The sequence below is a fragment of the Mustelus asterias genome, chromosome 19 (assembly GCF_964213995.1).
Source record: "Mustelus asterias chromosome 19, sMusAst1.hap1.1, whole genome shotgun sequence".
Lineage (NCBI taxonomy): Eukaryota > Metazoa > Chordata > Chondrichthyes > Carcharhiniformes > Triakidae > Mustelus > Mustelus asterias.
The window spans coordinates 46,482,462-46,495,382 of record NC_135819.1 but is presented as its reverse complement, the minus strand read 5'-3'; the positions used below and the strand labels follow the sequence as shown (position 1 = coordinate 46,495,382).

Genomic DNA, 12,921 nt, shown 5'->3' with positions numbered 1-12,921 from the left:
GAAAAGGAAAAAGTACAGCATATTGACGTCGCTCCAAAACACCACCCATGGGAAAAGCGTGTTCTCTAAAATAGGAATGCGACCACTTCAAACTAGAGTATTAATGAAACGAATCCAGTGGTCCAGTTTCTAATAGGCGAGCCACGCAAATGCAGTAGATATCAGCAGGACTGGAAGATCCCACCAGTGGTTAATGGTGAGCCACCTCCATCGCTGGAAAACATGTCAAGGAGGGAATTCCACCCTAGATTTGTAATGCTCCTCTAATTCTGGCCTTTTGTACATCATCATTGTAGTACAGGCCCATATTTTGCAATGGAAATTACAGTATAGATTTGGATGCCATCTCTCAATATTGTCATCCTCTCCTCTTTTATTTTACTTTATGCACGTGATCTGTTATTATATTAACTATTCTGACTGATTCTAATTGTAATTGCTGACTGATGCTACACACATACATATTTATTTAAGAGTTATACATTACAAGCATATACCTCATAACCCCACCACCACAGTTTGTGTGTGTCTATTTATATGTATTTAAATGAGTCACCAATTAATACCCACCACCTGCATGCAATTAAAAATTAATTTGCAATTAATACCAGCTGCCTTTTAATGCCACATGCTGTTATGTGAGCTCTTCTTGCGCTTGTTTAGTTGCCTACGCGTAATACTTTGGGGTTAGCAGTCATAACTTATCCTCCTAATCTATATCTATGTTTTCCTCGTCGTTCTTTGAATCATATTGGGACAGTCCTCTACATTAATAGGGCTATATGTAAGTTATTGTTCTACTGTGATGATGTTTTTTAGTTGTGGTGTCTCAGCCCACACAGATCCCTTTCTCTTCAAGCATCTACTGTAAGTTAATGATTAGGAGTGGAAATTTCTGCTTTTGCTTGACCCTTTTAACCTTTTGTAGCACTACGTGTTGAATAAATTGCAGCACCCTACATACCGTAACCCAGTTAAGATGGGTGATAGTACAGCTGGAAATCCAGCATCTCACATTCCTTATTCATGTGGCTATAAATTCTGTTTCCCTTGGATCACAAGCCCTTAGTGACACACAATGTCCTGTCACAGTGCAGTGTCTTGATTATATCCAATTTCCTCTGTTTCCTTTGGGCCAATGAAAATCATGTTTCAGTTGTTAGGAAGCGGTTGAATGGCTCCCCTCTTTTTCCCCTCTTTGTTTGACCACAACAGGTTTTTTTTTAATGGTATAATTGTTTAATAATGAAGACACAACCACACGGGTTTTCTTGAATTTTTAAAAGGAAAAGAGGATTTTTTAATTGTATTCAACCTGGTGTCAAGTCAAAATAACGAACTATTCTCTGGCTTTCAAACGCACACAAATTATATTGGGGAGGGTAGATTAAGTAATTTGAACTCCAGTAAAATTAAAGGGGTGGGGACATTGAAGGTTGGTGACTTCTTGAACTACCAGCTTCTATGCATTGTAATCTTCCTTGCTTCCTTCTATTTTAATTGTAACACTATGATCAGTGCTCCTTTTCTCACTTGTATCTTCTCTGTACCAAATAAACTGATGTATGAGCTCTTCCTGGTCTCCAAACCTTCACTGTGTCAAAAGACAATCCATTGCAGTGTCCCATTGTAATGCATTCTTTTTTAGAACTTCGAAAGTTAGGAAAATGCAATGATTTGAAAGCTAAGATTTTTGAGACTTTTAAAATTTGTAACGATTAATTCTTGACTTAAATGTTGCTCTTTACAATTTTTAATGCTGTAGTATGAACTTTGGCTTTATATGGTAGATTCTCAAATAATAAAATCACAACCTGACTCAGCTGAAAGGCTAACAATGCAACAGCTATTTAGAGAAGACGTTTTAATAGCATTAAGATTGTAGATACTTTCTGCACAAAACTGGGCATTCTACAATGATGTGTGTGAAATTATGGTTGGGTTTTGATGGTCATGTTTGTATTGTACATCTTTGTAAAATTAAAGTTTATAAATTGTATGAAGATTAAGATCTAATTCCATCCTTCTCTGCCTGCTTTTCTGGAATAGAACATTTGAGAGCAGGCTCATGTTTAAGTCACACGAGACTATGTAGTGAATTTGATTCCCTCTTTTGAGGCATGTTGCATAATCTGTTTTGGTGTATATGTTCCAATACTAACTAGTGAGAGCTTGATGATAAAGTCTCAAATATAGGTTTGTGAACATGTATTGCACAAATATAGTTTTATTTTCTATTTGTACAATTTTAAATTGTATGACAGGCAATGCTAAGAAGGTGAATGGTGTGGATTGTTTTTCAGTCAGTTCCTGTTGTGCATAACTCGTGCTTTCGTCGTTGGCATCTTTTGCTTCCCTTTGAATTCTCGAATCGAATTTTCACCTGTTCGTCTGTTTGTAAACAAGTTATCTCAAAAACAAATCACCAGATTTCATCAAAACTTTGTACACGGAGTACCAAGGAAAAACAAATTCTTTTTTGCAAAGGTGCGGATCCATATCCTGGAATTTTTTTAATGAATCTATTAATAGCTGGAGATGGGGCAAATTGACTTTAGAATATTAAGGGTTGTTTTATTTAGTGTTGTTTACTGTTTCATGGTGTAAATTGTCTCAGCTGCTTTGGTTGCAATCTGTCACAGCTACAGCAATGTGAGCAAGGTTTTCAGAGCAGCTTGTTGGATGTGGATTGACTTGAAGCTCAGTGAGATGGGAGCCTTTAATAAAAATATTTATTTATTCAACTTTGACAAAATTTTCCCCACCTCCAGGTAGGGATAAAGCTTAAGGAAGAGCTGTGAAATTTAATAACATTGTGTAACCACAGCATGGTGGAGGTATGCACTCCAATGTGTGGTCTTCACTTGCCACTAATTGTATTCCTCTATAACTTTGGTCATGAGTGTGTATCATATTGACAGAACCTGTTACAGTATCTGACCCAAATTTAAACAAAGAGACTTCATTCACTGAAAAGTAGTTTGAAGTCACGAAGTTGAAATCAAAGTATCCTTGTTCTTTGTTTTTTAGGTTCACCAAGAATCTGTCACCAGATAAAATTAATTTGAGTACTCTCAAAGGTGAAGGTCAGCTGACCAACTTGGAGCTCGATGAAGAGGTACTGCAAAACATGCTGGATTTGCCTACTTGGTTAGCAATCACCAGAGTGTTCTGCAACAAAGCTGCAATTCGGGTAAGAATCTGGAGTAAACTTTGTTCCACAGATGCAAATCCTGCTATGGGAAGAAAAAACTAAGGCAACTGCTGGGGCTATGCAGATGAAAATGATGCAAAGGAATGTTGCCAGTCTAAAAAGACGACAAAACAGGCCTGCAAAATAAACTCACCAATCCTTTGCAGGTTCTGTTTCAAACAAAAGTAATGATAAACACCATCTCGTAACTGAAACTTTTGAGACAGGAGGGTTCCTCCCTTCATGTTTCCAGAATGCAGAAGAATTTCTAGTTTTTAAAACATAAAGTCTAGGGGTAAAGATGATTATTTATGCTCACAATGACTTGAAAGATAGGAAGCCATGTAAAATGTACGTATACCACATCAAACACATTACTATTGTTGACTCTCATAGTTCCTCAAAATATTCAATCATGTTTATCAGAAATGATCTTCAGCAGTTTGTGATGCTTCAGGCTTCCAATTTTTCACAATAAGTCAAGTAAAATATTATTAATATAGCCAAAATTTCAGAGGTTTAAAGCATGAAGCAGAAAAGCTGTTAGGAAAGATTGTTTTCCCAGCTTTCGTGCCATTGATCAGTTTTGATTCATTTATCATTTTAGGCTTGCTGCACTCACTTCCCAGATCTTTCTTCTTGATGAAAGTCTTTGAATGTTTGCAATTTCCTAATTTTTTTTCCATCTATAAAATATGAAATATCAAAGAACAAGTAGTTGGGTAGGGAAGCACACAGCTATCTATAGCGCCCAGACAGACAGACAAGCTGATACTGAGGAAAGAGGAGTATGCAGAATTACTAGCTCTGATATAATGTGCTTACTTTCTAAAATGCATGCAAATGCTTTTCCTCTTAAGACATCGGAGATTTTAGCAAAACTTAGAAATGCATAGCAAACATACACAAGTCAGATTAGATATTACTTCGTAGCTTGAAGAGAAATGAAACTCAGTACGTAATGAATAAATGGATGAATTATGTGGCACAAGCAAGAAATTACAAATGTTTGTATAAGACTTTACTTCACCCTATTAAATACTTGAGTGCTGTAGGCTGAAGAACTATTAAATTGTATAATAGAATGGAAAAGGCAATTTAATTAGGTTTTAATTGTCATGTAGTGCGAAGATATGCCCACAATTTTGTTACAGTTTTTTCAATTTAATTGTTTTATAATTTCCTGGTAGGCAGTGCATTGAACAGTGTCATGAAATCCATTGATCTGTGTATCCCTGGGTATTAAATTAGTACCCTATGAAGATTGTAACATTTAAGGTACAGGATGTTCCAGTGCTTATGTTGGTTTCTGCCACATAACAAGGATGGGAGCTTCTAGGAGTATATTTATAGATCATCGGATCAGTCCAAGGGTCAGTGAACTGCTCTTGAGACAGTCAGTTTGAGGTAGTTTGTTAGCTGCCAAGGGCCCCAATCATAAAAAGGGACAGAAACCAGTTCCAGTTAAGAAAGAGCTGTGGAGAACAGACTTTTAGGAGGGTCATTGGGGCAAAGGTACCTCTTTGGAGCAGTGGTGTTCTGCTTAGCATGGTCATCAATTTGAAAGTATACTTGTAGGCTGGTGTTCCGTGTACGTGGGATTCTATCTCGGAAGGCAATATTGTAAACCCCGAGATCGCCTATTGTTTAAGCTGTTTGAATGGAAGGGCCTTTTGGAGAGCCTTCCAGGGATAGATCTCTGAAGGTGAAGCTTAGAATTCCTTGTGCAACAGTGTTTCAATGAGATTGTTCGACTTTGTGTTTACTGACACCTGGTTTGGTTCTTGTAAAATCCATGGACTCTGTCTTGGTTGCATCTGTCAGTTACTCTGTAGTGTGGTGTGTTTGACCACAGCTCATCTGTCAATTCATATGTACCTCATACTCTGAATGTTAGAGTATAAGACACATATTGAAAATTGTTTTTATCCTTCTGAATTTGTAGAGTTTTTGTTTTTGTTCAAAACCTATGGAATTTTGTGGCTTTATTTCAAAAGCATGGGTTTTAAATCTCAAGTTTTAACTACTTTAAAGAAAACATTATTGATTCATAACCAGATCTAAAACCACACTCTCACCCACCACTACATAACCTAAGATCATAACTTTTCATAAAAATTATTTTGTGTTGGCAGGTTGAAGAAAACATTTGCGAGCATGGTTTCAGGATTTGAGACTTCCGTTATGAGGATAGATTGATGAAGCTGGAGCCAATTTTGAGGAGAAAATTCAGAGTTTAGATAGAGCTGTTAAAAATCATGAGGGGTCTGAACAGAATGGATGGAGGTGGAAGGGACATTGATTTAAAATGAATGGCAAAATGAGGGCAGCATGGTGGCACAGTGGCTAGCACTGCTGCCTCACAGCGCCAGGGACCTGGGTTCGATTCCTGGCTTGGGTCACTGTCTGTGCGGAGTCTACACATTCTCCCCGTGTCTGTGGGTTTCCTCCAGGTGCTCTGGTTTCCTCCCACAATCCGAAAGATGTGCTGGTTAGGTGCACTGGCCATGCTAAATTCTCCCTCAGTGCACCTGTGCAGGTGCTGGAGTGTGGCGACGAAGGAACTTTCACAATAACTTCATTGCAGTGTTACTGTAAGCCTATTTGTGACACTAATAAATAAACTTTAAAGAACCAGATGTGATGTGAGGAAAATCTTTACGCAGTGAGTGGTTAGGATCTGGAATCGTTGTCTGAGTGCATGGTGGAGATAAATTTAATAGAGGTCTTCAAAAGATTCAGATTCCCTGAGAATAGAGCAAAGCTTTTGGAGGTGCTTGACAATTTAGTCAGTGCCGATTGACATTCAGTGTTGACTTTGCCCTTCATGGTATATTGACGCATTAATATAACAATCGTCCAAGTTTCTAATGTAATTCCATGACTGTGGGATCCTAGCTGTGAGCCAACTGTTGGAAGAATTAGAACATAGGACATAGGAATTAGGAGCAGAAGTAAGCAAATTCAGCCCTTCAAGCCTGCTCCACCATTCAATCAGATCACGGCTGATCTTTCCCTGGTCTCAAATCCACCTCTCCCCACCTGTTCCCCATATCCTCTTATCCTTTTTTTAAAATTAGAAATATATGTATCTCCTTGTTTAAACTATTCAACAATTCAGACTCCACCAGGAATAAGATTGGAACTACAATGCTCTGCCCTGGTGGTGATCTGTGTTTCCTTTTGAATATGCATCCCTGCTATGTCAGGTCACGGGAATTGATTAATTGTGCCTATCGTTGATAGTGATGGGGGGAATGGAAATGCCATTGACTTTTTTGTGCTATTTGGTGGAAAGATTATTTTTGTTTATGACAGTGAAAGTTGATGAATGATTTTGATTTGATTTCTGCAGTTTTCATACAATCTATAAATACTGATCTGAAGAAAAAACTTGTATAATATCCAAATGTAGATGTTGAAACCAAATCTGATGTTCTTTTGCAGTTAAATCACAGTAAAGTAATATACTTCATGGAAGTGATAGAATAAGACTTTGACGTTTTAAAAAATTGTCTTGGCTCAGGATGTGGGAGATGCCTGGGGTCTGGTAATGACGTTGTGCCTACTATTTGTTGCTATTGAATGGTGGCTGGGAACAAAATGGTAATTATGTTTTCGTTTGAAAGCTTGATGTGGCACCAGGAGGAGCAAATGTGTTCTACCCTGTCCTAGCAACACCCCTGAGGGCTGCTGCTGACTCATCATGACCGGCCCTCTTCCATTCTCTACCTCCCACTGTTGCCAGCCAGAATGTGCTTGAATCTGATTCTCGGTGAGATAAGTTGCACCTCCTGTTTGAGGCATGATGGTCTGTGCACTGTTTGTTATGCATCCAAACAGAGCTGTAATCAATTTCTATGGGACCTTGTTTTTAAAAAGCCCTCCTGATAGCAGTGAAATGGTGAAAATTGAATTGAGGTATATTGGCCATTGTTATTTTCCTTCTTGATGCAAATCTAGCCCAGACTCTTGAGCTTAAAATGAACTTCTGTCTTTGGGTTACCTTGGCTGATGTCTTTTGCTACCATCAGACTTTTGAATGGACCTAGCTCTTTCTCTCCATCCTACACCCTATCTGTAACTGCAATACGATTTCTGCATCCTCTCCTTCCCTACTCTCCTATGTACTTTATGAACAGTATGTTTTGTCAGTATACTGTGCATGAAACAACAATACCTTTTACTGTATCCGAGTACATATGATAAATCAGATCAAATTTATATTCAACAAAAAGTTATTCAATCTTTAATGGTATCTAGGTTGGTCAATGGAGTGACACCAGGTTTTGCCAGCTACTTCACCACGAGGAGAATTATCCCCAAAACACCATCTTGCAAAGCACCTTGCAGTCAACGTCAATGAGATTCGCAGAGGGCCAGGAGAAAACTGACGGTTTGTTTAGAGAATGGTATTTGCTATGGAGGACCTTTTAGAAAGGATGAGTTAGGAAGTTAAAATGGAAATAAAAATAGAAAATGCTTGGCTAATAAAAATGAGCTTTGAAGTAGGATTTGTGCCCAAAATATTAGCTGCTGTTATCTCCACAGATGCTGGCTGATCAGGATGCATTCCACATATTCTGTTTTTACTTCTGATTTCCAGTATCTGCAACATTTTACATTTTGTGTTAGGTGAAAAATGTATGCTGAAGTTTAGCTGAAGACATGCATTTGAATTTGGACATTCTGCTTACATTTTAAAAGTGCTGATGCCTTTAAAATACGCTCTTTCGGCACATCGTGCTACTAAAATGTCCTCCAGGCTTGCAATTCTCAGGTGTAAGCTCTCGTTTAAATTTTGGCTTCTAGAGCGCCCCTGATTTTAATTGTGCTATCATTGGTGACCCTGTCTTCAGCTGCTTAGGCTTTTAAACTCAGGAGTCCCTCCCTAAACATCTCAGCTTTTTTACCTCCTTTCACTTTAACGTGCTCCTTAAAACTTCTTGAGACATCTTTGGCTTTCTCCCGTAATGTTGTCTGATGTAGCATGGTGTTAATTTTTGCTTTAACAATGCTTTTGTGAAGTGCCTTTATTCTTACCCCATCTTCGCCATAATAAAATGTATGTGTACATATGCACACATGTTTTTTGTGCTCTGTCTTGGTTGCATTGTGGTATCTGGTCTTCTCCACACAAGAAGATACTTGAATGCTGTTGATCTTTTTAAACTTAATTGCAACCACTGCCAGGCGGAATCTCCTTGTTTGTTGTGAAATGCCAATAGATTTCTTACGCAGTATGATATATATCTGAGATTTTACTTAGATACAGGACAAACCAGATAACTTGGTTCTTGTCAATGGGAGGTGTGGTCTGACTTTTATACACTAAATATACAAGTTAAGTTAGCTATTCTAATATTGCAATTGAATGAGTTGGTAAAATTTGATTGGAAAGGTCATACTTTGGGTGGAGGCATTAAGCACAGCAGGGAGATTATATTCTCAGTCTGCAAGTTATTATTTCCTGTTCTGTTTTAATACAGCACAGGAACAGGCCCTTTGGCCCTCCAAGTATTTGCCATTCTGTTACTTTCACTCAACTGAAATGTAATATCCCGCCATCCACTTGCAATGACTTTTATTAGACAGATGATGAGCCTTGAACATGATCTTTGGTAGGCAGTTCAGTTGCAGGGGAAGGCATCAGAATGGAGCTCCATCCTGACCTCACCAGTGTCCGCCTTGGATCGTCACTCCTCTTGTGCCTGAATGCTTTCTGATAGACTCAGCAAAGGGTTCTATGCAACATGCAAACAGGACAAAGAGAGAGGGGGCAGCCTAGCTCTTCCCATGACTTCCCATGACTGACTAAAATAATGCTTCCTGGCTGTAGCTACAATGCCCTTGTGGGCAGTGGCTTTATATCCCTTTCTGGTCTAAGTTTCTTGACATATAAGGTACATTTCTTGAATCGGGTCAGCTGATTGGGATTTAGTACCTCATCAGCCCCACCAGGGCTGTGCAGGAGCACCTGCATGTGGTCATTCTCTGCTCTCAGCAGGGGGTCTCTCCAGGCGTATACCAGCAATCGATGTAATATCTGAATCATGATAGACAGGAAGAAAGCCTTTCACACACAGAGAGGTTATTGTCTACAATAGATTTCCTGGACAATGTATCTGCTGGTGAACACTACCTCAATGACATGTCCTGGTATGTGCGCTCGTGGGCCTGTGCTTGCACACACCTGTGTACACATGCATGTGCACGTAAAAAATCCCTTCCAAACACTTTGTACCATGAAATGCACAATATACATCACACATCCAAATTAGTCAAGAAATTTTTTTGGAGAAAGAACTCCATTACACTGAGTTATCTTCCTCCGATGTGCTGTTGAAGGTTGGTCATAATGAAAAGAATTGGGATTCCTCAAATAGAAGGTAATTAAAATCTGTAAGCTAATATCCTGTAGCTTTTAGAGCAGATGTTATTTTCACAAAATCTAATCAAGAAATTCCTTGCATTTGTATATCCCAATTCACAACTTCAGTGTCCCAAAGCAATTTTCAAACATTGAAGTACTTTTGAAGTGTAGATACTATTGTAGTACAAGAAAATCAGGATCCAATTTATGTACAAATTCCCACAAACAGCAATGAGAAGAATGACAAAATCATCTTGTTGTTATTGAGGGCTAAATGTTGGCCAGCGCACAAGGTGAACCCTCCTGTTCTTTTACAAATAGCAATGTTTGTCTGAGAAGCTGGTTTAACATCCCATTTGAAAGCTGGCGCACCCCAACAGTGCAACACCATCCCAATCTTAAACTGATTTTGCTTGTTTCTGGAATGCAGCTTAAATCCATGAACCTCTGATATTCAAGTAAGAATGCTGCTACTGAGTCAAGGCAGTGATCAATGGCAGAAACATGTATTTTCTAATCAAGTATGAAATTTGACCTTTAAGAATAAAACACGTAGACAATAGACTCTTGTGTTGATTTGCTTTGCAGCACTGGTACTCGATTTATTTTTCAAAAATATACTTTATTCATAAAATTTGTTAAAATACATTGCAAAAGCTTTTGAATTGGAAATTGCAATAGAATTGAACTTTTTTCCATACAGCATTTTCCACTCTCAAGTGTTTCAGTACAATTTCAGTGCTTTTGATATTCATAAATGTACGTTCCACGTCAAGCATCCAGCTCGGAACTGTACCAGTTTCTAGCCTCTGAGTGTACTATGGCTGAAAGGCCTCGGACCTATGTCCTGAATATGCTGAATCTAAAAAGTTTGCAATGAGATTTCAACCTGATGGCTTCCAGCTTTTTCACTGTTGAAATAAAACTAATAAAGCTGTTGAGAAAAGCATGGATGTTAGGGAACTTGGGGAAATAAATAGTGATGTCTTGAGGAGTGTACATATTACAGAGAAGGAGGTGCTGGAAGTTTTAAAGCACATCAAGGTAGATAAATCCCCAGGACCTGATGAAGTATATCCCAGAACATTGTGGGAGGCTAGGGAGGAAATTGCGGGTCCCCTAGCCGAGATATTTGAATCATTGATAGTCACAGGTGAGGTGCCTGAAGATTGGAGAGTGGCAAATGTTGTGCCTTTGTTTAAAAAGGGCTGCAGGAAAAAGCCTGGGAAGTACAGGCCAGCGAGCCTCACATCTGGTAGGTAAATTGTTGGAAGGTATTTTGAGAGACAGGATCTATAGGCATTTAGAGACTCAAGTACTGATTAGGGACAGTCAGCATGGCTTTGTGAGTGGAAAATCATGTCTCACAAATTTGATTGAGTTGTTTGAAGGGGTAACCAAGAAGGTAGATGAGAACAGTGCAGTTGATGTTGTCTACATGGACTTTAGCAAGGCCTTTGACAAGGTACCGCATGGTAGGTTAAGGTTAAATCTCATGGGATCCAGGGTGAGGTATCTAAATGGTTATAAAATTGGCTTCTTGACAGAATGTGGAGATGCCGGCGTTGGACTGGGGTAAACACAGTAAGAAGTTTAACAACACCAGGTTAAAGTCCAACAGGTTTATTTGGTAGCAAAAGCCACACAAGCTTTCGAGGCTCTAAGCCTCTTCTTCAGGTGAGTGGGAATTCTGTTCACAAACAGAACTTATAAAGACACAGACTCAATTTACATGAATAATGGTTGGAATGCGAATACTTACAACTAATCCAGTCTTTAAGAAACAAAACAATGGGAGTGGAGAGAGCATCAAGACAGGCTAAAAAGATGTGTATTGTCTCCAGACAAGACAGAAGCCAGAGAGTTGTTGTAGAGAGTTGTTTTTCAAACTGGAGGCCTATGACCAGCGGTGTGCCTCAGGGATCAGTGCTGGGTCCACTGTTATTTGTCATTTATATTAATGATTTGGTCGAGAATATAGGGGGCATGGTTAGTAAGTTTGCAGATGACACTAAGATTGGTGGCCTGGTGGACAGTGAAGAAAGTTATCTCCAATTGCAACGGGATCTTGATCAATTAGGCCAGTGGGCTGACGAATGGCAGATGGAGTTTAATTTAGACAAATGCGAGGTGATGCAGTTTGGTAGATTGAACCAGGGCAGGACTTACTCAGTTAATGGTAGGGCGTTGGGGAGAGTTACAGAACAAAGAGATCTAGGGGTACATGTTCATAGCTCCTTGAAAATGGAGTCACAGGTGGACAAAGGCATTTGGCATGCTTGATTTCATCGGCCAGAACATTGAATACAGGAGTTGGAATGTCTTGTTGAAGTTGTACTAGACATTGGTAAGGCCACACTTGGAATACCGTGTGCACTTCTGGTCACCCTATTATAGAAAGGATATTATTAAACTAGAAAGAGTGCAGAAAAGATTTACTAGGCTGCTACCGGGACTTGATGGTTTGAGTTATAAGGAGAGGCTGGATAGACTGGGACTTTTTTCTCTGGAGCGTAGAAGGCTGAGGAGTGATCTTATAGAGGTCTATAAAATAATGAGAGGCATAGATCAGCCAGATAAGTCAATATCTTTTCCCAAAGGTAGGGGAGTCTAAAACTAGAGGGCACAGGTTTATGGTGAGAGGGGAGCGATACAAAAGTGTCCAGAGGGCAATTTTCTCACACACAGGGTGGTGAGTGTCTGGAACAAGCTGCCAGAGGTAGTAGTAGAGGCGGGTACAATTTTGTCTTTTAAAAAATATTTAGATAGTTACATGGGTACGATGGGTATAGAGGGATATAGGCCAAATGCGGGCAATTGGGATTAGCTTAGGGCTTTAGGGTATGGACAAGTTGGGCCGAAGCTGTAAACCTCTGTGACTCTATAAAGCTATTTCAAGGTTCAGATAAAGCAACATGTTAAACCAAAAGGTACAAAAATATACCTGCTCTATTTTATGTCTTGTTTTTATATTTTTCCTTCTATTTTACTATTTTCTAATCAATTAAATTTAATGTTGTATTCAACTGAAAAGCTAACTTTGATTAACTAACAAGCTTAAAGGCCGTTTTGTTAAAAAAAAACCTTATCCGCCAGAGCAGTGGTGATTATTATTGTGTCAAGAGGAAGAAACTGATAAGGCACATGATATCCTGCATGACCAGTAGTTCTGTGTTTATTAAAGTGTGCCTGCATCCTATTTTTTCATTGACTTTGTGCTCCTAACATTGTAATCTCAATTGCTGAACAACAGTGTCGGGTATCTTAAATAAAAACAGAACATGTTGGAAAAATTCAACAGGTTAGGCAGCATCTGTGGAGAGAGAAACTCAAGTTAACCATAGAATAGAATCCC

At 39.0% G+C, this 12,921-nt stretch overlaps 1 protein-coding gene across 2 annotated transcripts in view; it reads left to right on the top strand.

Moving 5' to 3' along the window:
* Positions 1-12,921, top strand: part of bltp3b (bridge-like lipid transfer protein family member 3B) — a 136,251-nt gene that overhangs the window by 36,151 nt on the left and 87,179 nt on the right. For both annotated transcript variants that reach the window (XM_078235479.1, XM_078235478.1), the window contains exon 2: positions 3,031-3,193. In XM_078235479.1, the coding sequence (XP_078091605.1) occupies positions 3,031-3,193 (163 nt within the window). The remainder of the gene's footprint in view (positions 1-3,030; positions 3,194-12,921) is intronic.